The sequence below is a fragment of the Scyliorhinus canicula genome, chromosome 9, assembly GCF_902713615.1.
Source record: "Scyliorhinus canicula chromosome 9, sScyCan1.1, whole genome shotgun sequence".
In the NCBI taxonomy this organism is placed as follows: Eukaryota; Metazoa; Chordata; class Chondrichthyes; order Carcharhiniformes; family Scyliorhinidae; genus Scyliorhinus; species Scyliorhinus canicula.
Window position 1 is genome coordinate 122,168,086 of NC_052154.1, and position 26,450 is coordinate 122,194,535.

The 26,450-nt window shown below is 48.0% G+C and overlaps 1 protein-coding gene across 1 annotated transcript in view; it reads left to right on the top strand.

Annotated features, from left to right (window-relative positions):
• The window catches only part of slc25a22a (solute carrier family 25 member 22a), a 230,612-nt gene that overhangs the window by 179,452 nt on the left and 24,710 nt on the right, over positions 1-26,450 (top strand). Inside the window, 2 exon segments of the mRNA XM_038807493.1 lie at positions 7,648-7,766; positions 9,275-9,461. Of these exon segments, the coding sequence (XP_038663421.1) occupies positions 7,648-7,766; positions 9,275-9,461 (306 nt within the window).

The following is a 26,450-nucleotide window of genomic DNA, read 5'->3' on the forward strand; positions in this document are numbered from 1 at the left end:
AGGCTTTGTGGGAGTATGGAGTTGATATGTCTCATGACTTGAAAGAGACTCTAGGATGGCAGGTTGCCTCCTGGTGCCAAGGTCAAGGATATCTCTGAACGAACACAGGACATCCTGAAGGAGATGGGAACCAGAATGAGAGTTTAGAAGGTCTAATAACTGAAGGGGAAATAGAGAACCAAAATAAAAGAACAACATACCCTTAGGCAGAGCAAACAAGGTGACAAGTGTGAAAAGGGAGGTGGTCAATGCAGGACTGAGGGTGTTGTACCTAAATGCGTGCAGTGTACGGAACAAGGTAAATGAGCTTGTTGCACACATTGAAATTGGCCAGTATGATGATGTGGGCATTACAGAGACGTGGCTGCAAGAGGATCAGGGCTGGGATTTAAATATCCAAGGATATGTGACCTATCGAAAGGATAGGCAGATGGGCAAAGGAGGCGGGGTTGCATTGTTAGTAGGGAATGAAGTTAAATCGATAGCAAGGAGCGATATAGGATCCGAAGGCATAGAATCTCTGTGGGTAGAGTGGAGGAATCGCAAAGGTAAAAAGACCCTGATGGGAGTTATGTACAGGCCCCCTCGCAGTAGTCAGGATGTGGGCCAGAAAATAAATCAGGAGATAGAAAAGGCAGATAAAAAAGGCAATATTGCAATAATCATGGGGGGCTTCAATACGAGGTGGACTGGGAAAATCAGGTTGGTAGTGGATCACAAGAAAAGGAATTTGTGGAATGTCTAAGAGATGTTTTTTTGGAGCAGCTTGTGACAGAGCCTATTAGGGAACAGGCAATTCTGGATTTGGTGATGTGTAATGAGGCAGTCTTGATTAGGGAACTTAAGGTGAAGGAACCCTTAGGGAGCAGTGACCACAATATGGTAGAATTTACCCTGCAGTTTCATAGAATTTACAGTGCAGAAGGAGGCCATTTGGCTCATCGAGTCTGCACCGGCTCTTGGAAAGAGCACCCTACCCAAGCCCACATCTCCTCCCTATCCCCATAACCTAGTTACCCCACCCAACACTAAGGGCAATTTTGAACACTAAGGATAATTTAACATGGCCAATCCACCTAACCTGCACATCTTTGGACTGTGGGAGGAAACCCACGCACCCGGAGGAAACCCACGCACACACGGGGAGAACATGCAGACTCCGCACAGACAGTGACCCAAGCCGGGAATCGAACCTGGGACCCTGGAGCTGTGAAGCAATTGTGCTAACCACTATGCTACCATGCTGCCCCTTTCTGAAATAGTGAATAAACAGTTTGAGAGGGAGAAGGTGGAATCAGATGTAACGGTATTACAATTAAATAAGGGTAACTACAAAGACATGAGGGAGGAGCTACCAGAGTTGATTGGAAAAGGAACCGAGTAGGGAAGACAGTGGAACAGCAATGGCAGGAGTTTTTGGGAGTTATTCGGGAGGCACAACAGAAATTCATCCCAAGGAGGAGGAAACATGCTAAGGGGTGGGGGGGGGGGGGGGGGGCAAGGCATCCATGGTTGACGAGGGAAGTCAAGAACAGCATAAAGCTTAAGAAAAAGCATACAAAGTGGTGAGGATTAGTGGGAAGCCAGGCGATTGGGAAGCCTTTAAAAGCGAGCAGAGGACAACTGAAAAAGCAATAAGCGGGGAGAAGATGAAGTATGAGTGCAAGCTAGCTAGTAATATAAAGGAAGATGGGAAGAGTTTTTTTCAATATATGAAAGAGAGGTAAAAATAGACATTGGACCACTGGAAAATGTGGCTGGAAAAGTAATAATAGGAAACAAAGAAATGACGGAGGAACTGAATAATTACTTTGCATCAGTCTTCAGGGTGGAAGACACCATTGGGATGCCAGAGCCCCAGGAGGCAGAGGTGAGTGCAGTGACCATTACTAAGGAGAAGGTTCTGGGGAAACTGAAATGTCTGAAGGTGGATAAATCACCTGGACCAGATGGACTACACCCCAGGGTTCTAAAAGAGATAGCTCAGGAGATTGTGGAGGCACTGTTGATGATCTTTCAGGAATCACTGGAGGTCGGACGGGTCCCAGAGGACTTGAAAGTGGCAAATGTAGCACCCCTGTTTAAGAAGGGAGGGAGGCAGAAGACGGGAAATTATCGGCCAGTTAGCCTGACTTTGGTCATTGGTAAGATTTTAGAGTCCATTATTAAAGATGAGATTGCAGAGTACTTGGAAGTGCATGATAAAATAGGACTGAGTCAGCACGGTTTCGTCAAGGGGAGGTCATGTCTGACAAATCTGTTCGAGTTCTTTGGGGAGGTAACAAGGAAGTTTGACAAAGGAGAACCAGTGGACGTGATTTATTTAGATTTCCAGAATTCTTTTGACAAGGCGCCGCATAAGAGACTGTTAAATAAGTTAAGAGCCCATGGTGTTAAGGGTAAGATCCTGGCTTGGATAGAGAATTGGCTGACTGGCAGAACGCAGAGAGTGGGGATAAAGGGGTCTTTTTCATGATGGCAGACTAGTGGTGTACCTCGGGGGTCGGTGCTGGGACCACAACTTTTCACAATATACATTAATGATCTGGAGGAAGGAACTGAAGGCACTGTTGCTAAGATTTTAAAAATATGTTTTTTATTGGGTTTTTGAGCAAAGTATATTTACCGTATGTACACAAAATAGAAGAGGTGGGAACACGTGCAAGAATCAACACAAACAACAACAAAAAAAAGTTAGAATAAAATAACTGGTGTTATGGGAGAGGTGTTTTCAGAACCCCAAAATGTATCATGGAGTTCAACCCACCCCCACCTTTAATGGATAGTAACTTTTGAAGCACACGGCTTGTTCCCTAGGTGTAGTATTACAATTATGGACACGTGGTTTTTAACACAAAACAATGTTTATTCCATGAACTCAAATTAACCTTTCAAATAAACATTGGATCTCTTAACACTCCTTACTTCAAAGATAACCCTGAAAATAATACAACACTACCCAATCCTGCAAACTGTTTCTTTACACATCCAAAAGACTGAACAAATCCTTCAAACAGAAGCACATTAGATTTATTTTCAATACTGAGACCTTTTTACAATTCCGATTTCACCAAAGGATTAAGAGATAGTCCTTCATGGCAGAGATCACCAGCAATGCAGCTCACAGCCACACCCAAGCTTTCTTCAAACTGAAACCAAAACCCCCGAAAAGCAGAAGTGAGCTCAGCTTCCCCCCTCTTCCCCCCCCCCCTTCCCGGTGACATCACTTCAGTAATATGATCAGCTTCATTTCTTAAAGGTACATTTCTTAAACATCCAATTCTTAAAGGCACTCTCACATGACACTGGTCAGGTATTATGTGCTAGCTCAACAACAACAGCTCTGTACAATTCGCAATGTTGTTTTTAGCACATAAGTAGGCATCTGTTTGTGGGGGGGAGGGGGGGGGGGGAGAGGAACTGGAGGGTACATTTGGGCGCCGGGGAAACAATTACAGAGGGAAATACACGAATGGATCTGGTGTTGGTGTTGTCGCTTGCTTCTCCCGGACGGTTTTCGCTGCCGTTGTCGTCTCGTGATCACCTCCGCTTCAGCCGTTCGTCCTGTCTAACGCCCGGATTATTCTCTGCTCCTGTAGATGCCAAGTTTGTTATCGTTTCCTGTGCCCTCCTTCCGGCTGTCATTCCCTTGCCTCCGCGCCCCCCCCCCCACCTCACTGGTTCCCCTCTATTGTTCCCTGTCTCCTCGCTCTCCTCCCCCCCCCCCCCCCACCTCACTGGTTCCCCTCTATTGTTCCCTGTCTCCTCGCTCTCCTCCCCCCCCACCTCACTGGTTCCCCTCTATTGTTCCCTGTCTCCTCGCTCGCTCTCCCCCCCCCCCCCCCCCCCCCCCCCCCAACCTCACTGGTTCCCCTCTATTGTTCCCTGTCTCCTCGCTCTCCTCCCCCCCCCCCCCCCACCTCACTGGTTCCCCTCTATTGTTCCCTGTCTCCTCGCTCTCCTCCTCTTCCCCCCCCCCCCCCCCTTCCTGTGATTCGCCTTTCTTTTCTCTTCGGTTTAGCTGCTATTCCCCCCCAGTCTATCCCTCCTTTCTCCTGATTCTTGACTACCTGGCTATTCTTCTGCTTGTTCGTTCGCCACAAACGGGTCCCGGAACAATTGGGAGAATGGCTCCCACGTTCTGTGGAAGCTGCCGTCTGACCTTTGGATGGCGAATTTGATTTTCTCCATTTGGAGAGATACTGAGAGGTCGGACAGCCAATCAGCAGCTTTGGATGGTGCCGCTGACCGCCAGCCAAATAGGATTCTACGGCGGGCGATCAGGGAGGCAAAGGCAAGGGCGTCCGTCCTCCTCCCCAGGATTAGATCTGGCTGGTCTGATACCCCGAGGACCGCCACTTTCGGGCATGGCTCCACCTTCATCCCCACCACTTTGGACATTGCCTCGAAGAAGGCTGTCCAGTACCTCGCAAGTCTGGGACAAGACCAGAACATATGGGCGTGGTTGGCTGGGCCTGCTTGGCACCGTTCACATCTATCCTCTGGGAAGAACCTACTCATACGAGTTCTTTTTAAGTGCACTGTTGCTAAGTTTGCAGATGATACAAAGATCTGTAGAGGGGGAGGTAGTATTAAGGAAGCAGGCGGGCTGCAGAAGGACTTGGACAGGCTAGGAGAGTGGCAAAGAAGTGGCAGATGGAATACCATGTGGAAAAATGTGAGGTTATGCACTTTGGAAGGTGAAATGTAGGCATAGACTATTTTCTAAATGGGAAGATGCTTAGGAAATCAGAAGCACAAAGGGACTTGGGAGTCCTTGTTCACGATTCTCTTAAGGTTAATGTGCAGGTTCTGTGAGCAGTTAGGAAGGCAAAGGAAATGATGTTAGTATTCATGTCGAGCGAGTTAGAATACAAGACCAGGGATGTACTTCTGAGGCTACATAAGGCTCTGGTCACACCCCATTTGGAGTATTGTGAGCAGTTTTGGGCCCCTTATCTAAGGAAGGATGTGTTGGCTTTGGAAAGGGTCCAGAGGAGGTACACAAGAATGATGCCTGGAATGAAGAGCTTGTTGTAAGAGGAACGGTTGAGGACTCTGGGTCTGTATTCGTTGGAAGTTTAGAAGGATGAGGGGGAATCTTATTGAAACTTACAGGATACTGCATGGCCTGGATAGAGTGGACGTGGAGAGGATGTTTCCACTTGTAGGAAAAACTAGAACCCGAGGACACAATCTCAGACTAAAGGGACGATCTTTTAAAATAGAGATGAGGAGGAATTTCTTCAGCCAGAGGGTGGTGATCTGTGGAACACTTTGCCGCAGAAGGCTGTGGAGGCCAAATCACCTCGAGTGTCTTTAAGACAGAGATAGATAGGTTTTTGATCAATAAGGGGATCAGAGGTTATGGGGAGAAGGCAGGAGAATGGGGATGAGAAACATATCAGCCATGATTAATTGACATAGCAGACTCAGTGGGCTGAATGGCCTAATTCTACTCCTATGTCTTATGGTATCTAAATGGGATTCTCAAGGTGAAGACAAATGGGTCATGACCCCAGCTTTTTGGTTCTGACAGTGCTAATTCAAGACTTTTGGGTGGGCCCTACATTCAATTTTCATTCAGATATAAGTAGGTTACTAATATTACCTTTTGGGGCAATTAGGTAAATGGTCGTATTCACTCTGTGTTCAGATGAATGAAGTGGTTCAGGTCCAAGACACCACATTTACCTAAGCAACAGATTAAGTTATTTACATAGGAACAATCACAAAATCTCTCTTCTGATAGTAAGCTTCATGTCTGATATCTCAGCCATTCCACTGATCCCACCACTTATCATTGAGCAGCAATTAATAAAGGTGACGATCTTCATGTTTGGTTATCCAAAACCTATGAATTGGCTGCAACCGAATAACCAGAACTTTCAACTCGATGTGTGTGTGAGAAATTCAACGTCTAATGTGAAACTAATCCATCTTCAAATTTCAGTGTTTGTTCAGTTATTTGATCTCCAATGGAATGCTAAAATTTGCCTTCATATGCCTGGGTCAGGAATGGGAACAAAAACCAACATTCCTGCCCCGACTGCTTTCCAGTGACCCCTCTGGAAATTGTATGTGTCTGAGTAATAGTGAAGGCAGGATCGGGTTTAAGAGTTATAATCTTCCATTGTCAAATAGGCTGAGGACTTACCCAGGCTCCTACCAGCAGCATGGATGCTTATGTGGGGTACCATGTCAGTATCAATCAAACTGTACTACAAAATGTAGACCACAGAACAAAGTTCTGCATGAATATTAGATGGTCAGGCGGCAGGGCAGGATAAATTTGTTAACTTGTAAAGGAAATACATCACTGGCGTACAAGATATGTATTAGATATCAGTGACGAGGAAATGCTGTGAAGCAACATGTTGGAGAACTATATATTGAAGTACGTTGAGCTCCAGCCCAGTTGTGACCCAATACCCGCTATAAATTCTCACAAGAAATGATGTAAGATTTTACGTTTCTGAACAAAGGAACCAGCATCAAAAGAGCAATAACACTCTGCGAGATTGGTCTCTGGCTGGCACAATTGTTAGCACTGCTGCCTCATGGCGCCGAGGACCCACGTTCGATCCTGGCCCGAGTCACTTCCATGTGGGGTTTGCACATTCTCCTCATGTCCGTGTGGGTCTCACCCCTTCAAACCAAAGATGTGCAGGGTACATGGATTGGTAACACTAAATTGCTCCTTAATTGGAAAATTTTTTTTTAAAAGAGTTTGGTCTCAATTCTTCACATCTGTTTTGATAAACATTTCTTCCTCTTGTGCACCTTCTACCTTTTAAATCTTATTCCCATCCACCATGGACTGAACCACTGTCTTTAAATTGAAGAACAACATTTAAGGCAAAATAGAAGCTCTCCTACCGCTGTGGATTTCGCCATTTAAAGAAAATAAGTAGTTGGGCTGTTCCACAGTAGATATGCAATAGTTTCTGCCTTTACTGTGGATGGTTTGAATATTTCTGCTTTATTGTTGACCATTGAGTGACCTTAGATTTATATGTCCCATCAGACGTAAATGACTTGCTGCCTTTAACCAATCTAAAGTCACTTCTTATAGTTTCATGTTTGATATTGCTCTGGTAAGGATGTGTTTAGTGTACACAAAGCAGTGTTTCAAAATGTAAGCTGCCAAAGGAGATACTGTGTTTTTATTGAATTTCTAGAAGTTGCATGGCTGGTTGAATGGCTTGGGATCCTGTCCGGCCAGGTCGGAAACCTAGCACAAATTCCAGCTCTGACTGATGCATTATAAGGTGACCATTTTTAACAGTACCAAACATCATAAAGCATGAGTCTGCAGTGCAAAATGCAGCATTGGTTGGCAATGAATTGAGAGTGCTTGAGGAGTTGGTCCAGGACAGCTTTACATGCAGTATTTTAACCCTTCCTGCATCTGTGCTTGAAGTTAATACTGGGTAAGCAAAGTGGAATCTGATATCAGTGCTCTTGAGTACAAAAATAGAAATGCACAAATGATCCGGTTCCCTCTGTCAAAAATATCTTAGGCAGAGCAGATTAAGAGCTAGATTTTCCCTGATCCTTTAAAGCTATTGATGTGGCATGAGGGGCTCAATTTTCAGTACTTAATACCTGATTCGCTGTTACCTTTTTGTTTGCTTCCTTTCATAGGAAGAAGCTGACCTTGATCAAGGAGATGCTGGCAGGTTGTGGTGCTGGGACATGTCAAGTTATTGTAACCACCCCTATGGAGATGCTGAAGATTCAGCTGCAGGATGCAGGACGTCTTGGTATGTAGCAGTAAAACAGATAGCCTGCACAGTGCTAGGGTCTCAGTCTTCCAAAGGTTGTCACCGAGTCTCAAGATTAGTCTCTTGGATTCTGCGGATTAGCCTCTTGGATACTTCTGTAAGAAACTGGGGATAAAAATTATATGTGTGAAAATACTTAATTTTTTTTTCTTTAAACACTTTGTTTATTGGCAATAAAAATATCAGAGATGGAAAGAAAGGCTGTTTTCACAGAAACTTCATTGCCGTGTTAATGTAAGCCAACTTGTGACACTAATAAAGATTATTATTGTTGACTAAGTGGGACAGTTTAAAGCAAGGTGTCAAGTGAAGAAACCTTTCAGTATAATTATGACCAGAGTTAACTACTTATTAGCAAGACATTAATGTCGATTGCTGAAGGATGTTTCAAAGCCATTTTTTGCTCGGCCCATTTTGTGGCCAAACCAACAATTAACTTGCTGAAATCTCCTTGTTCACGACTGAAGCCGCTGACTTTCACTTGGGTTATTGATTCCAAGGGATAAGCAGCACCACCCTTTACTATCTTACCCAAATGACCATTCTTCTTGTGTGAATTTAGTCATTGGACTATTCAACTGCAAGAGGCATTGTAGTTAACCCCAAACCTGCCCAACCTGATGTCTAGTCTTGTGCATTTCCAATGGTTTATTGTATTGCAAGTGGTACTCTGGTTTGAGGGGGTTGGCCAACCGTAGCTCTTCTCTCTACCACCCTACTATTATCCTGACTGAGATAATGAACTCATTACTGACTGGCGATGGAAGCTGGAATCTTTGCCATCTGTGCCACCAGGGGTGGTGTGGAAGGGGGCTGAATTCAAGTTTTTATTGTGGATGGGCAAAGAGTGAACGAATGATGTATTTTATAATGGCAGACTGCCAAGATAGTAACAACTGTGACTAACTCCTTGAACCTTGCACTTCCCCAGGAACGTCCCTGCTGTGCATCTAATTACTGCTGAGCCAAACTGACAATGACTTTTAATCATGGAACGTTGCATATGAATATTGGGTGTGCAGAATTATCTCAATGTTTTTACATTGCCAAAATGAAATCTACCAAAATGATTAACAAGTATTGGGGCTTTAGCATTTAATGCTTCCCCATTGGGTAGTTGTTTCTCAGATATCTTAATGTTACCTCTTCTGGACATAATTAATTGCTAGAAATCTTTTATACTTTGAACACCCCATATCTGAGAGGTGTGACCACACCGGTCTTGGATAGAACAGTCTCAGCATTACCTATGATGAGAGAAACTTCTGAATATCTTATTAACACTGCAGGCCACTTAACCTGGTATCTGAGATTTGTACCCCAGTGTGAGCCTGCACCTTTTGGCCTGGATAGGAGGGGAGCAAAGAAAATTGGAGGGTCAAATAATGCGGCATGTTTCATTGACACTGACCGATTCTCCTGTTCTGCATGGCTTGTTTAATCTGTTTGCTGTAACTGACCTACTTTCTGTATCTGATTATATGCAGCAGCCCAACGGAAGCTGATGGCAGCCGAGGCAGTGTCGAGTTCCCCCATGGGGAGCCCCATCTCCAGCACAAGTCACACTACCTCTACGAACAAATCCAAACAGACTGCTATACAGATCACCAAAGAGCTGCTGAGGAGCAAAGGAATTGCTGGTCTTTACAAAGGCTTAGGTGCAACATTGCTAAGGTAGCAACATGTGGCATTGTGTTTACATAACGCATAGTAATCGCTGCGACATACAATAAAATGACATCCACTATCACTGCAGTTAAAAGCCTATGACGCCTTTCCACCACAAGATTTTAGCTCAACTAATCACAGTTGACAAAAGCAACTGGGTTGGTAAGGAGTCACACAACAATGCATTCATGTGGTACCTTTAATGTAGAAGAAGGCTGCAAGGTATACATATATGTGTAATCAAAGAAACGTAGGCTGAGTGGAAAGAAGAGTTGTTCGGGATAGGTGACCAAAAGCGTAGTCATGGTTGTGGGCTTTAAGGAGAGTCTAAAAGTAAGAGAGACAGTTGAAGGAGGAAATTCTAGAGCCTGCAGCCTGTGGGGGGGCGAAGAGAGTGTCAGTTAGGGTCAAAAGAACAGAATTCAGGATGGTTGGTGAACTAAACGGCGAAGGGGAATCCAAAAACTTCATAAGAAAGGTGTTTATTCAGCATAACTGCAGTATTTACACAGGACCCAGTTACACATCGCAGGGTCCTCGCTCCTTTCTGTCAGCTGCTACTGCAGCTGACCTGTTACATTATTGCTGGTTAACTATCTGCCCAATCAGCACTAGGGAACAATCTTCCGCAGCTGGATGAGTCCCAGTCCAAAAACAACCATTGAAGAGAGGCAAACAAAAAAATTGAGAAGAACAAAGAGGGCAACAAAACCATAAAGGCCAGACAACAACAACAAAAACAAAGCATTTCGGGCCCACCAAGGCGCCACAAAACAGGGGAACAGGACAGCCCGGCGTACACCCCACCAAACGTTATATCCTGCCCAACACCCCCACTAACCACACAAAGGGCGAAGCCGCTAACAGCTGAACCTGGGGACGATGCACACCATAGCATCTGACCCATCAACTCGAGGCCTGACCAGCACCACCACAAGGGGACAAGGTTTGGGGGGGGTGGAATCGTCAGACAACGCTCAAAGCTACACCCCATACTCTTAAAAACACTCACCTCAGCATACAGGAAAAAAGGAATTAACTGCATCCACCGAACACCCAGGGAGCTGTTACCCCAGAATTTATATAGTACCGATGCAATCAGGCATATCACACACAGAAGAAATATGGGGTCCACACACCACAACTGTGCCCGTACACAAAATGTGTAGCCATACAGCATCATCAGTAGCCATGTAAAATACCACTTTAGTCCATCTCCTAGTCCCAACCGTCATGGAACAGTCTTTCCAAATCAACACCATACTCACAAACCCTAATGACAGCCCAAAAGGGCAACAGCCAACTCTAATAAGGACTCCCCAGTAAACCATTCTGCCACAACAAGCCGGCATTGAAAAAGGCCACAAATGGAAAACGGACGAAAAGATTGTGCGACCGACACCAGAAGCCACCCCGTTGACGTCGCTTCCAGTACTGCGGGATACAGCAGACCCCGGAACTCTCTCAGCAAATGTGCTCCACAGGCCGGCATCAATCCTCAGCCCGGCGTTCATCTGCCATTTCAATACAGGTTCTAAAAAAAAAAAGGCCTTGCAGCAACAAAAGTCCATACCTCACTCTACACTCTTAAAACAAATTTTCAGGGAAGGCAGCCAACAGCTCAAATTCATTCTCGTCACCAATGAAGTAAATGGCAAAGAGGAGTCGGAAGAGTTCATACGAAACACATTTATTCAGCCTAACAGCAGCATTTACACAGGACCCAGTTACACATCTCACATTCCTCACTCCTTTCTGTCAGCTGCTACAGAAGCTGACCTGCTACGCTAGTGCTGGTTAACTCTCAGCCCAATCGTCCCATGCAGGGTTATAACAGTGGGGGTAAATTATTATAGGACTGGAGGAGGTTACAAAAATAGTGAAGGGGTTTAAACACAAGGATAAGAATGTTAAGTTTGAGACAACAGTGCAGGTCAGTAAGTCAGCTGGCAATTTCAAAAGCCTGGCTGTGCCAATGAAAACCTGGCAGCTGTAGCCGGTAAACAGTACACCAAATGGCTGTTGTTCAAAGACTGTCATCAAAATACTTCTCTGAGTGATTCATAAAATGTAGTCACGCTGAAGATCAACTTAACAGTTCAAATACTTCTCAGCCATTGGATACCAGTGCCACGAGTAAATACCTTCAATAAAGAGTTGATGAAAAGGCCGAGTTATACACGCCAGGATTTAGATGTAATCAGCAGTGAAATCTGATTATTTGAACCGATTCTAATCTGTGTATCCGAAATATCTTTCAATGAATTGTCAATAAGAACATAAGAACTAGGAGCAGGAGTGGGCCATTTGGCCCCTCGAGCCTGCTCCGCCATTCAATAAGATCATGGCTGATCTTTTTGTGGACTCAGCTTCACTTACCGTAACCTTTTATTCCTTTACTGTTCAGAAATCTACCTACCTTTGCTTTAAAAACATTTAACAAGGTAGCCTCAACTGCTTCACTGGGCAGGGAATTCCACAGATTCACAACCCTTTGGGCGACGAAGTTCCTCAGTCCTCAATATGCTCCCCTTATTTTGAGACTATGCCCCCTAGTTCCAGTTTCACCCACCAGTGGAAACAACTTCCCTGCTTCTGTCCTATCTATTCCCATCATAATTTAATGTTTCTATAAGATCCCCTCCCATTCTTCTAAATTCCAATGAGTATTGTCCCAGTCTACTTAGTCCCTGCTCATAAGCTAATCCTCTCAGCTCTGGAATCAGCCTCGTGAATCTCCTCTCCACACCCTCCAGTGCCAGTGCATCCTTTCTCAAATAAAGAGACCAAAACTGTACATAGTACTCCAAGTGTGGCTTCACCAGCACCTATGCAGCTGCAACATAACCTCCCTGCTTTTAAACTCCATCCCTCTACCAATGAAGGACAAAATTCCATTTGCCTTCTTAATTACTTGCTGCACCTACAAACCAACTTTTTGCAATTCATGCAAAAGGACACCCAGGTTCCTCTGCACAGCAGCATGCTGTAATTTTTTATCATTTAAATAATAGCCCATTTTGCTGTTATTCCTACCAAAATGGATGACCTCACATTTATCGCCGTTGAACTCCATCTACCAGACCCTTGGCCGCTCACTTACACTATATCTATATCCCTCTGCAGACTTTGTGTCCTCTGCATACTTGGCTCTACCACTCATCTTAGTGCCTTTTGCGAACTTTGACACATTACACTTGGTCCCCAACTCCAGATCATCTCTGTAAATTGTGAACAATTGCGGACCCAATACTGATCCCTGAGGCACACCACGAGCCACTGATCGTCAACCAGAAAAACACCCATTTATCTCCACTCCTTTCTGTCTGTTAACCAATCTTCTATCTATGCTAATACATTACCTGTAATGCCATGCGCCTTTACCTTATTTATCAGTCTTTTCTGCAGAACCTTGTTGAATGCCTTCTGCAAATCCAGATACATCATATCCACCGGTTCCCTGTTGTTCACCACGCTTGTACTGACCTCAAAGAATTCTACTAAATTCGTCAAACATGACCTGCCTTTCATGAACCCATGCTGCATCTGCCCAATGAGACAATTTCTATCCAGATGTCTCACTATTTCTTCCTTAACGACAGATTTAATCATTTTCTCCACTACAGAAGTTAAGCTTCTATAGTTAGCCTATAGTTATATATAGCCTATATACCGGCCTATACTTATCCGCTTTTCGGCTACCTCCTTTTTTAAACAGTGGCGTCACATTTGCTGTTTTCTAATCTTTTTTTAAAAAATGTTTTTATTGGGTTTTTTGGTATACATAACAAATGTAAATATGAACAGAACAGTGAGAATTTTGCAAGGGAGCACCGAGGCAGTTATTTACATCGAGATCGGTTTTAACTATTTACATGGATTTTTCACCGTTTCTTTTTTCCTTTCTTTTGTCCTTTCGTCGCAGCATTTGCTATGGCTGTTATGGTCCCCTGTGTATCACTCCACACCTGTTTTCCCCTCTTTTTTTCCTGCCCTCTGGTTCCCGTTGTTGTTGCTCCTGTCCTCCCCACCCCTTTTCCTGTGGCCCCTGGTTCTCCTGTTGGGTTTGGTTGTACTTTCCTATTTCCCCAGACCCCCTCTTTCTTCCCTTCTGTGTTGTGGCAACTCTCCCTTTTGGCTACCTAGTTAATGGCCACAAATAAGTCTTGGGACAACCGAGCGAATGGCTCCCATGTTTTGTGGACGCCCTCTTCCGATGCACGCGTGGCTTATTTGATTTTCCCCATTTGGAGAAATTCGACAGGTCAGGCAGTCAGTCTGTAGCTTTAGGCAGTGCTGCTGTCCGCCAGCTGAGCAGGATTTTTTGGCGGGCGATCAGGCTGGCAAAGACAAGGGCATCAGCCCTCCTCCCGTTGAAGAGATCTGGCTGTTCTGATACCCCAAAGGCTGCCACTCTCGGGCATGGCTCCACACTCATCCCCACTACTTTGGACGTTGCCTCGAAGAAGGCTGTCCAGTACCCAGCAAGTCTGGGACAAGACCAGAACATGTGGACGTGGTTGGCCGGACCTCCTTGGCACTGTTCACACCTGTCCTCCACCTCCGGGAAGAACCTGCTCATTCGGGTTCTGGTCAAGTGGGCTCTATGTACCACTTTTAGTTGTGTTAGGCTAAGCCTTGCATATGTGGAGGTGGAGTTGACCCTGTGCAGTGCTTCGCTCCAGAATCCCCACCCTATTTTGAACCCCAAGTCTTTCTCCCATTTCTCCCTTGTCTCGTCCAGCTGGGTGTCAGCCCCCCCTATCAGTCGTCCGTACATGGCGCTTCAGTCCCCTTTGCCTAAAATGTCTGCGTCCAGCAATTCCACTAGTAGTGGCGGTCGTGGGTATGTCCTTGTTTCTTTTCCTAGAATGCTTTTAAGCTGCAGGTACCTGAATTCGTTGCCACCTGTAAGTTGGAATCTTTCTGATAGCTTGTCCAGCGTTGTTACCCTACCATCAGTGCACAAATCCTTAACTGTCAGCGTGTCCCCCCGCCACCGTCCTGCCTCCGCCTTTTGAAAGGGGCATCTGTGAGTGCAGAAGCAAACCTATGGTTGTTGCAGATGGGGGCTTTTTCAGTCATTTTGGCTGGGCCGAAATGTTGGCACCGTTGATTCCATGACTAGAGTGCTGCCACCACCACTGGGCTGGTAGAGTGCTTCTTGGGTGGGGATGGGAGTGCCACTGTGGCTAGGGCCCGGAGGGAGGTCCCCTTACAGGAATCCTCCTCCATGAGTATCCACTCGGCTTCCAGCTCCTTTATCCACCCCTTTATTCTTTCTGCTGCCACTGCCCAGTGGTAGTACTGCATGTTTGGGAGGGCTAGTCCCCCCATGGATTTTGTCGTCGTCCCCCCCCCCCCCCGCCCTCCATAAGCGCCATAATTAGTTTGTCCAGTGAGTTGGAAAAGGTCTTGGGGATATAGATCGGGATAGATCTTAGTAGGAAGAGGTACCTGGGCAGCACGTTCATTTTGATCGTCTGCACCCTCCCTACCAGCGAGACTGGGAGTGTGTTCCATCTCTGCAGATCCTTTTTAACTTCTTCCGTCACACTGGTTCGGTTCCATTTGTGGACCCCTTATCAAGTTGTGGGTGATTTGGATCTCCCAGGAAGTGGAATTTGTGCCAGCCCCTCCAGCTTTGCAGGTTCACCGGGAACACCTCCCTTTTGCTCATGTTACGTTTGTAGCTCGAGAAGGCACCAAACTCTTTCTTTTGTTTTAAAAACATTTTATTAGAGTATTTGTAGTTTTTGTTTTAAAAACATTTTATTAGGGTATTTGTAGTTTTTAGAATAATAACGATAACAGCAACATAAACATGGTACATAAAGCAATCATCCATATCCCGTTCTTCGCACCCCTAACAGTAAGATAATAGCCTAGCCCCCCCCCCCCCCCCCCACCCTTTCCCTAGATTTCTGCCTCTGTTGACATTTTAATTTTCTCTGAGAAAGTCAACGAACGGCTGCTACCTCCAGACAAACCCTAACATTGACCCTCTTACGGCGAACTTTATTTTCTCAAGACTGAAAAACCCAGCCTTGTCACTAACCCAGGTCTCTACACTCGGGTCTTCGAGTCCCTCCACATTAACAGTATCCGTCTCTGGGCTACCAGGGAGGCAAAGGCAAAAACGTCAGCCTCTCTCGCCCCCTGGACTCCCGACTCTTCCGACATTCCAAAAATCGCCACCTCCAGACTCGGCACAACCCATGTTTTAAGTACCGTGGACATAGCCTTAGCAAAACCCTACCAGATTCCTCATGTGGGTATGATTTGCTGGACCTCCCGCGCACCTCGCACACCTATCCTCTACCCCAAAAAACTTACTCATCTGGGCCACCATCATGTGTGCCCAGTGGACTACCTTGAATTGTATCAGGCTAAGCCTGGCACATGACGAGGATGTGTTAAACCTACTTAAAGGATTAGGTCGCATACACGGCAGCTCCCGCCGAGATCAGGGTTTCGGGCCTTTAAATGGGGCGGCATCGGCACTTAAAAGGCGAATACCGGCATGGGAAAGGACGCTGGAGAGGTTCCCCTCTCTGCTGTATGGAGGGAACCAGGAGCAGGGCCGTTAAACGAGCGATTGCGGGGAAGGGAGTGGGTCCGGGAGGACAAAATGGCGGCTGGCGCGGACCATGAAGCGTGGGCCCAGTTGTCGGGAGAGCAGCAAGAGTTTCTGAGGAGCTGCTTCGCAGAGCTGAAGACGGAGATGCTGGCCCCTATGACGGCCTCCATGGAAAAGATGGTGGAGGTTCAGAAGGTACAGGAGAAGGCGATCAGAGAGGTGGAGAGGAAGGTATCCGAGAATGAGGACGAGATCCTGGGCCTGGCGGTCAGGGTGGAGGCGCACAAGGCCTTACACAAGAGATTGCAGGAGAGACTGGATGACCTCGAATATAGGTCTCGGAGTCACAACCTGCGGATCCTGGGCCTCCCTGAAGGTATGGAGGGGGCGGATGCGAGCACGTATGTGACTACAATGCTGACTTTAATACGGTCTCGGATCTGGCGCTAGACCGGTCTAAGTCCAGGTCGGGAAAGAGACCGACAGTGGCCAGGGCCCTGTGGGAGTTCATGGATCAGATGGGGGCGGGGGTTGCGGGTGTGTACCCGTGGAGATTCGCGCGGCCAAGGGCGAAGGAGTTCTCCTGTTTCTCTCACGGATTCTACTCACGGATTGACTTTTATGTGTTGAGCAGGGCGTTAACCCCGAGGGTGGAGGGGGTTGCGTATTCGGTCATTGTGGTCTCAGACCATGCCCCGCACTGGGTGGACCTGCGACTGGGGGCGGATCGGGGTAGCGCCCTCTCTGGAGACTAGATGTGGGATTGCTAGTGTGGGCATTCAGAACTATGTGATAACGAATGACACGGGGGAGGTAACAGCGGCAGCGGTTTGGGAGGCTATGAAGGCGGTTATTAGAGGGGAGTTAATCTCTATTCGGTCCCACAGAGAGAAGAGGGAGAAGGCGGAGAGGGAGAGGCTGGTGGGAGAGATGCTTAGGGTAGACAGGAAGTACGCGAAGGCCCCCGAAGGGGGGCTGCTAAAGGAGCGCCGGAGATTACAGGCGGAGTTTGATTTGCTGACATTGGGAAGGCGGAGGCGCAGTTGAGGAAAGTGAAAGGGGCAGTCTACGAGTATGGGGAGAAAGCAAGTAGGATGCTGGCGCTCCAACTTCACAGAAGAGAGGTGGCTAGGGAGATCGGGGGAGTGAGGGATAAGGAGGATAATACGGTGTTGAGCCCAGAGAGGATCAATGAAGTCTTCAAGGAGTTTTATTGTAAACTGTACGAGTCAGAACATCCCAAAGGGAGGTGAAGGGATGAGGCAATTAATGGATCGATTGAGGTTCCCAAGGGTCGACGAGGATCGGGTGGAGGGACGGGGGCCCCAATTGAGTTGGAGGAGATAGTTAAGGGCCTAGAAAGTATGCAGTTGGGCAAGGCCCCTGGTCCGGACGGCTTCCCTGTAGAATTTTCTAAGAAGTTCTCGGAGCTGCTGAGCCCGCTCCTGCTGAGAGCCTTTAACGAGGCAAAGGAGAGAGGAACCCTCCCCCCGACGATGTCACAGGCATGGATCTCGCTCATTTTGAAGAGGGAGAAGGATCTGCTTCAATGTGGGTCCTACAGGCCGATATCGCTCCTGAATGTGGATGCCAAATTGTTGGCAAAAATTCTGGCTACCAGAATAGAGAACTGCGTCCCGGGAGTGATCGAGGAGGACCAGACGGGTTTCGTCAAGGGCAGGCAATTGAACACGAATGTGAGGAGGCTCCTGAATATTATTATAATGCCCTCGGAGGGAGGGGATGCAGAAGTAGTGGCTGCAATGGATGCAGAGAAAGCCTTTGACAGGGTGGAATGGGAGTACCTGTGGGAAGTGTTAGGTAGGTTTGGATTCGGGGAGGGATTCATAGGGTGGGTCAAACTACTGTATCAGGCCCCCGTAGTGAGTGTGTCCACGAACCGGCTCAACCGAGGTTCAAGGCAGGGGTGCCCCCTATCCCCGCTACTATTTGCCCTGGCAATTGAGCCCTTGGCCATAGCGCTAAGAACTTTGAGGAACTGGAGGGGGCTGGTCCGGGGGGGAGCACCGGATCTCCCTCTACACGGATGACCTGCTATCGTATATATCGGACCCACTAGAGGGGATAGGGGAGGTCATGCTGATCCTGGGGGACTTTGGGAGCTTCTTGGGGTACAAGTTGAACGTGGGGAAAAGTGTAATCCACGCTAGGGATCAGGAGAAGAGACTGGGGGAGCTCCCGCTCAAGATGGTGGAGAGGAGCTTTCGTTATTTAGGTACACATGCGGCTAGGAACTGGGATGCCCTACACAGGCTCAACTTATCTCGGCTTGTAGAGCAGATGGAGGGAGACTTTAAAAGGTGGGACATGCTCCCACTTTCACTGGCGGGAAGAGTGCAGACTGTAAAGATGACGGTTCTTCCCAGATTCCTGTTCGTTTTTCAGTGCCTCCCCATTTTCATCCCCAAATCCTTCTTCAAGCGGGTGAACAGGATTATCACGGGATTTGTGTGTGCAAACAAGACCCCACGGGTCAAAAGACTGTTCTTGGAGCGCAGTTGGTGAGGTGGGGGGGGAGAGGACTGGCACTGCTGAACTTTGAACTAGCTATTATTGGGTGGCTAATGTGGCCATGATTAGGAAATGGGTAATGGAGGAGGGGGCGGCTAGAGGCGGCGTCATGCAAGGGCACCAGCATAGGGGCACTAGTAACGACACCACTGCCATTCTCGCCGGCACGATACACCACAAGCCCAGTGGTGAGGGCGACACTGAGGGTCTGGGGTCAGTGGAGGAGGCACAGGAAGGAGGAGGGGGCTTCAGTTTGGACCCCGATGCGGAACAACCATAGATTTGCTCCAGGCAAGATAGACGGGGGGTTCCAAGGCTGGGATAGGGCTGGCATTAGAAGGATGGGAGACCTGTTTATAATTGGGACTTTCCCTAGCTTGAAGACGCTGGAGGAGAAGTTCAGCCTGCCCCCGGGAAATGCTTTCAGTTACCTCCAGGTCCGGGACTTTCTCAAAAAACAGGTGGGGACATTTTCGCGGCAACCCCCTCGAAGGATACAGGACAGGGTAGTGGCTGGCATCTGGGTAGGAGAGGGGAAGGTGTCGGACAGATACCAGGAGCTCCAGAAGGCGGAGGAAGTCTTAGTGGAGGAGTTGGAGGGCAAGTGGGAGGAGCAGCTAGGCGAGGTGCTAGATGAGGGCCTGTGGGCTGATGCCCTGGGCAGGGTGAATTCGTCCGCATCATGTGCCAGGCTCAGTTTAATTCAGTTTAAGGTAGTGCACCGGGCTCACATGGCGAGAATAAGCAAGTTCTTTAGGGTGGAGGACAAGTGCGCGAGATGTGCAGGGAGTCTGACGGACCATGTCCATATGTTTTGGGAATGCCCGGCACTTAAAGAATTCAGGCACGGCTTTGCGAGGGCTATGTCCAGGATTTTGGGCACACGGGTGAAGCCGAGTCCAACAATAGCGATATTTGGGGTGTCGGAGAATGCGGGTGTGCAGGAAGCGAAAGAGGTCGAGGTTTTGGCCTTTGCCTCCCTGGTAGCCTGGAGACGGATCTTGTTAACGTGGAGGGACTCGAAACCCCCGAGCGTAGAGACCTGGGTTAGTGATATGGCTGGGTTCCTCAGCCTGGAGCGAATAAAGGTTGCCTTGAGAGGGTCCTTGCTGGGGTTCTCCAGGCAGGGACAACCTTTCCTTGACTTTCTAGGGGAGCGGTAAAATGTCAGCAGCAGCAACTGGGGGGGGGGGGGGGGGGGGGGGGGGGGGGGGAGTTCAGTTGGGGGAATTGTCTATTTAATGTATATTTGAGTTTTGTATAATGATAACAGCCACCTGGTTTTGTTAAATATTTGTCGTTTCTTTTTCTGTTATGTAAATATTCTGGTTGAAAAAAGCTTTAATAAAAACATTTTTTTTAAAAACCCTCCTTAAAGCATCCGCCCACAGACCTGCCTCTATCTCTCCCTCTAGCTCATCTTCCCACTTGCCCTTTAGTTCCTCTATCGGAGTTTCCTCCGACTCCATAAGATCTTGACAGATATCTGATACCTTCCCATCTCCCACCCATGTTCTGGAAACTACCCTGTCCTATATCTCCCGTGGTGGCAGGAACGGGAAGGTCAGAACCTGGCTTCTCAAAAAATCCCGTACCTGCAGATATCTAAACCCATTCCCTGCTGGCAATTCAAATTTCTCCTCCAAATCCTTCAAGCTAGGGAAGCTCCCATCCATAAATAGATCTCCCATCCTCTCAATCCCTGCTCTCTGCCATCCCCGGAATCCTCTATCCGGTGTATTTCTGAATCAACTTTTCCTCAGCTGGTGCGCTAACGTTCTGCTTGCATTTTCCCCGTACTCGTACACTGCTCCCCTTGCCTTTCTCAGCTGTTCCACCGCCTTTCCTGGAGATAACAGCCCAAACTCCACCTTTATCCGCCGCTCCTTCAGTAACCCCACGTCCGGGGCTTCTGAATATCTCCCATCCACCTGGGGTATCTCCCCTACCAACGTAGCCCTCTCTGCTTATTCCACCTTTTCTCTCTAGGCCCGTATCGAAATTAATTCCCCTCTGACCACTTCAGAGCTTCCCCGTATCATTTATTTCCAGATAGTTCTGGATGGACTTACCCGCCCACAGACTGCCTCATCTGCTAATAGCCCCACACCCAGCCTCCATAACGGGCGCTGCCCTCTCTCTATACCAATCCGTAGATCAATCGAATGTGGGGCATGATCCGACACTGCGATTGCCAAGTACTCTGTATCCACCGCCCCAAGCAGTAGAGCCTGCTCAGAATAAAAAAGTTGATCTGAATAAAAAAGTTGATCTGGGAAAGTGGTCCCAGGTTCGATTCCCGGCTGGGTCACTGTCTGTGCGGAGTCTGCACGTCCTCCCTGTGCGTGGGTTTCCTCCGGGTGCTCCGGTTTCCTCCCACAGTCCAAAGATGTGCGGGTTAGGTGGATTGGCCATGCTAAATTGCCCGTAGTGTCCTAAAAAGTAAGGTTAAGGGGGAGTTGTTGGGTTACGGGTATAGGGTGGATACGTGGGTTTGAGTAGGGTGATCATGGCTCGGCACAACATCGAGGGCCGAAGGGCCTGTTCTGTGCTGTACTGTTCTATGTTCTCTGTTCTATGATCTGAGAATATACCTTGTGGACATGGGTGGAAAAAGAAACTCCTTCGCTCTTGGCCATCCAAACCTCTATGGGTCCACTCCCCCCATAAATCCCTTCAATTCCCTCGCTGGCACCCTCCCTGTCTGAGATTTTGACCGGTCCAATACTGGATCAATGACTGTGTTGAAATCTTCCCCATGATCAGATTATGTGACTTTAGGTGTGGGATCGTACCTAACACCCGCCTCATAAATTCCACCTCATCCCAGTTTGGTGTATAGACATTCACAAGTGCCACTCGCATCCTCTCCAGCTTCCCACTCACCATTATGTACCTGCCCCCCCCCCGCCTGACACGATTCTCCCTGCCTCAAATGCCACCCATTTGTTAATCAGGATCGCAACCCCTCTGGTCTTAGAGTCCAGCCCTGAATGGAATACCTGGCCAACCCACCCCTTCCACAATCTGGTCTGATCTGTAACCTTTAGGTGTGTCTCTTGTAGCATTGCCACGTCCGCTTTCAATCCCTCCAGACCCCCCGCATCAAACTTATCGCCTACTCGCCCCCCACTGTGCTTCCGTGAGCCAGCTGACCTGGTAGCTCCCGCCCATGGCACCAGACATCTTGGGCGAAATTCTCCCCTACCCGGCGGGGTGGGAGGTCCCGGCATTGCGGAGTGGCGCCAACCACTCCGGCGTCGGGCCTCCACAAAGGTGCGGAGAAAGCGCACCTTTAGGGGCTAGGCCTGCGCCGGAGTGGCTCCCGCTCCGTCAATGGCGCCAAAACTGGTGCCAACAGCATTTGGTGCTATGCCGCCCCGCATCGGGGCTGGCCAAAAGGCATTCGCTGGTCGGCGTGAGTCCGCACATGCGCCGGAGCGTCAGCGGCCACTGACATCACCACCGGCTCTTGCGTGGTGGAGGGGGTCTCTTCCGCCTCCGCCATGGTGGAGGCCGTGGCGGCGGCGAAAGAAAAAGAGTACCCCCACGGCACTGGCCTGCCCGCCGATCGGTGGGCCCTGATCGCGGGCCAGCCCCCCCCCCCCTCCCCGGGGGGGGCCCGCTTGCGCCACCAATCCTGCCGGCACAGGTGGTGTAAACCACGCCGGCGGGAGAGGCCTGACAGCAGCGGTACTTCGGCCCATTGCGGGCTGGAGAATCGGCATAGGGGGCATGCCGATCAGCGGGGTGCGATTCCCGCTCCCGCTGATTCCCGGGTGGCAGAGAATTCCGGCCATGGCGGGGGCGGGATTCACGCCGGCACCGGGCGATTCCCCGACCCTGGGGGGAGAAGAGTCGGAGAATTCCGCCCCTTATCTCTCCATTGTCCTTCCCCCCCCCCCAGCTTGGACATATATATTCAAAACATCACAGTCCCCAGTAAACAAACAGTAGAAAGAGAAAAGTCCCTCCATCCAACTCCCAATAGAACAAAGTTAACTTTAGAAACAGAAACAGCCCCTTGTTACACAGAGCACTACATATTCAAAAAAAAGCACAGTTCCAACCAAGCACAAAGTAAAGACAAAGAAGATCCATCCACCTACCCCACCCAGCACCAAGTTAACTTACAAACTGAGCAACAGCACAGGAATCAATATTTTTTTTTAAAACATTTCACAAACAGTGCAAAAGCATGAATAACATTAACAAAATCAGTACAGCATTACCCGTCTCAAGAGTTCAGTGATCTCAGTCACTTGCCAGCCCTGCACTTTTACAAAGTCCATCGCCTCAACTGGCGTCTCAAAATAAAGTTGCTACTCTTCGTAGGAGACCCATAAACGAGCTGGATAAAGCAGTCCAAACTTCACATTCTTCTTGAAAAGGGCCGATTTTACTCTATTGAATCCCGCTCTTCTCTTGGCCAGATCCGCACCCAGGTCCTGGTAGATATGCAGCATGCTGTTCTCCCACTTGCAGCTCCGTGTCTGCTTGGCCCACCACAAAAGCCTTCTGGAAGTCTAAATAAACCACATTCACCAGTTTTCCCTGGTCAACTCTGCTAGTTACATCTATGTCTATGTCCAGGAAACAGTGCAATCGCACCACCATCGCCCTGGGCGGCTTGTTCACGCGCGGCCTCCTCGCAAGCGTTCTGTGCGCTCTATCCACTTCCACGGGAGGGGCAAGCGCCCCATCACTCATTAGCTTCTCGAGCATATTTGGCACATATGCCCTTGGATCTGTTCGCTCGCAGCCCTCAGGCAAGCCGCCGATCCTCAAGTTCTGTCGGCAGGACCTGTTCTCCAGGTCCTCCATCTTCTCCTGCAGCCTTTTCTGCTGATCCCTCATCAGTCCCACGTGTAACTCCAGTGCAGTTAGGTGTTCCTCATGCTCGACCACCTTCTCTGCAACCTTCTGGATCGCCTGACCTTTGGCTTCCAGCCCCTGCTCCATCCGGTCGATCGATGCCTTGATCGGGTCTCGACCATCCTCCTTTTGCTTGGCAAATAAATTTCACCAGCTGCTCCATTGACCACTGGGCCGCTGATCCAGTGCCCTGCACCTCCGCCATTTTTTTCTGTACTGTGGGTTTTACACGTGCCTTTTCAAAACGATTTTTCCTTCTTATCAGACCACTTCTGATGCTGTATACTGGTGTGGGATTCCTCCTCGCTGTCCCATCAACTCCCGATTTTTCAAACGAAAACTCAAAAAAAGTCAGGCCAAAAGGTCCGTCACAAGCGGGAGCTACCAAATGTGCAACCTCCTATTCCATGTCCACCACCGGAAGTTGGGAAACTCTTTCAAGAGAGCCATGATTCCTTCCATGCTGCTTTGTGGGTCCGAGATGTCGAGGAGCAGGTCATCCGCGTAGAGCGAGACTCTATGCTCTCTGCCTCCTCTTCGGATCCCCTTCCAGTTCTTTGCTGTTCTGAGCGTGATCGCTAATGCGAACAGCAGCGGGGTTAGCGGGTATCCCTGCCTTGTGCCCCTGTGCAGCTGGAAGTACTTAGAGCTGGTGGTGTTTATCCAAATACTCACCGTGGGGGCATTTAACAGGAGCTTCAGCCAGGCGGTGAATCCTGTTCCGAGCCCAAACCGCTCCAGTACCTCTGAGGTACTTCCATTCGACTCTGTTGAAGATCTTTTCTGCGTCCAGGAAGACGATTGCCTCAGGTGTTCTCTCCCTGGATGGGGTCATGATCACGTTCAGCAGGAGCCTGATGTTCAATGTTAGCTGTCTACCTTTGACAAAGCCCGTTTGGTCTTCTGCGACCACCTGTGGTACGCAGCCTTTTGCCTAGGATCTTGGTCAGTATTTTTGCATCTACGTTTAGTGGCGAGATGAGTCTATCGGAATCTTATTCTGTTGGGTCTTTGTCTTTTTTAGGTAATAATAATCTTTTTCGTCACAAGTAGGCTTACATTAACATTGCAATGAAGTTACTGTGACAAGCCCCTAGTCGCCACATTCCGGCACCTGTTCGGGTACACAGAGGGAGAATTCAGAATGTACATATTACCCAACAGCACGTTTTTCGGAACTTGTGGGAAGAAACTGGAGCACCCGGAGGAAACGCACACAGACATGGGGACAACGTGCAGACTCCGCACAGACAGTGACCCAAGCCAGGAAGGAATCGAACCTGGATCCTGGCGTTGTGAAGCAACAGTGCCAACTAATGTGCTACTGTGCTGTCCATCTCAGCGAGATTGAGGCTTGTGCCAGTACGGCAGTGTTCAACCTCTTTGTTGGGCACTGTCTGTCTCCAACTTGACATCCATATAATGTGGAGCATGGTAGGAGATTACGATTGAGGAGTATTCCGCCCTAACCAGCCCTGGAAGCACCGATTTCCCCACTACAAAGAAGTCGATCCTTGAATATAGATTATGCACTTGGGAGAAGAAGGAGAACTCCTTCTCCCCTGGGTGGATGAATCGCCATGGGTCCACCGCCCCCATCTGCTCCATAAAAAGGCCAAGTTCTTTTGCCATGACTCTCGATCCTGCTTACAAAGGGTGCCATCTATCCACCTAATTATAGAATCCCCTACAGCTACCACTATCTTTTTACTTACCCCGCTTGACTGGCCTACTGATGGGATTGTTGAGGGCAAGGTGAATTCACAGGAGTAACAATGTAGCTGTTACTTTTCAAACATGAGACATCCTTGCATTTGCACTTAATAATATTAAGCTTCCCAAGACAATCTCCCCTCATCCAGCAATGTTAATCAATAGTTGCTGTTTAAACCAAAAGTATTGTGCAAATATCAGCAGAAATAGAAGTGTATCGGAGGGTTTGAAGTTGCTTCATTTTTAAAACAGCAAGTGACTATGGAGATTTTTTTTTTCTTGTTTTTCTCCACTATTTTCTCCTTGATTTTCCTGTGGAGTTACCCATGATACTTCTCAGCTTGCTGCCTTTGATTACAATGGAAGGCATCATCTGAAGAGAGATTTGGGAGTAGAATAAATGTATTGAGTTGTTTAACTCTTATAAATGTCATTAGAACCAATCCTTGACACTGATTCATCTTCGATGCCCTAGTCTCCAAGCAGCACTGATTCCTTGTTGGCATCGATGCCTTGTTAGAATAATTTCCATGGATACCAACTGCTCAAGTAATCATTTTTGATAAATGAGCCTTGGCAAGAGTGTTGGCTATTTGACTATATGAAACATCACAGCAGATCCTGACCATTTGCTTGTTTCCTTACAGAGTTGTGTGAGATAGTGGAAGAATTTTCAGACTGATTAACATGAATGCTCTTTATACCAGTCAATAGGGCGGTTAGGCCTACACAGCAGGAGGGTTTTATGGTGTCCTGCAACCTACATCATGAGGAAATGGACAACCCAGTATTTGAACCTTGCACCTTCTGGCCCAGAGGTGGGAATACCAGACGAGTGCTCTTTTAGACTAAGAGTTCACTCCTTTTTCTTCAGGAGTAGGAACTTTTGCCAGTTTTTCCATTCTTTAGTTCCTGGCTGCACACAATAAATTGAGCACAGACTGGTAATCAAACCGGATCTTTCCAATGTATATGACTGCTGTATTTCCCACAAGTCAGGCAGAGAACTGGATTTCTTAAAGTGCTAAACTGTTTGTCGTGAATCATTGACAATTACACCATGCTTGATTTAACAAAATAAATCATTATCGAAATATAATTTTGGTAGTGCAGTGTGCTATCAGTGTTGTCATATTCAAGATAACTGCTGTGGTTTTTTTTTTTATTTAGAGTACCCGATTATTTTTATTCCAATTAAGGGGCAATTTAGCATGGCCAATCCACCTAACCTGCACATGTTTCGATTGTGGGGGTAAAACACACGCAATAACTGATGTAGTTAATATGTGCACGCT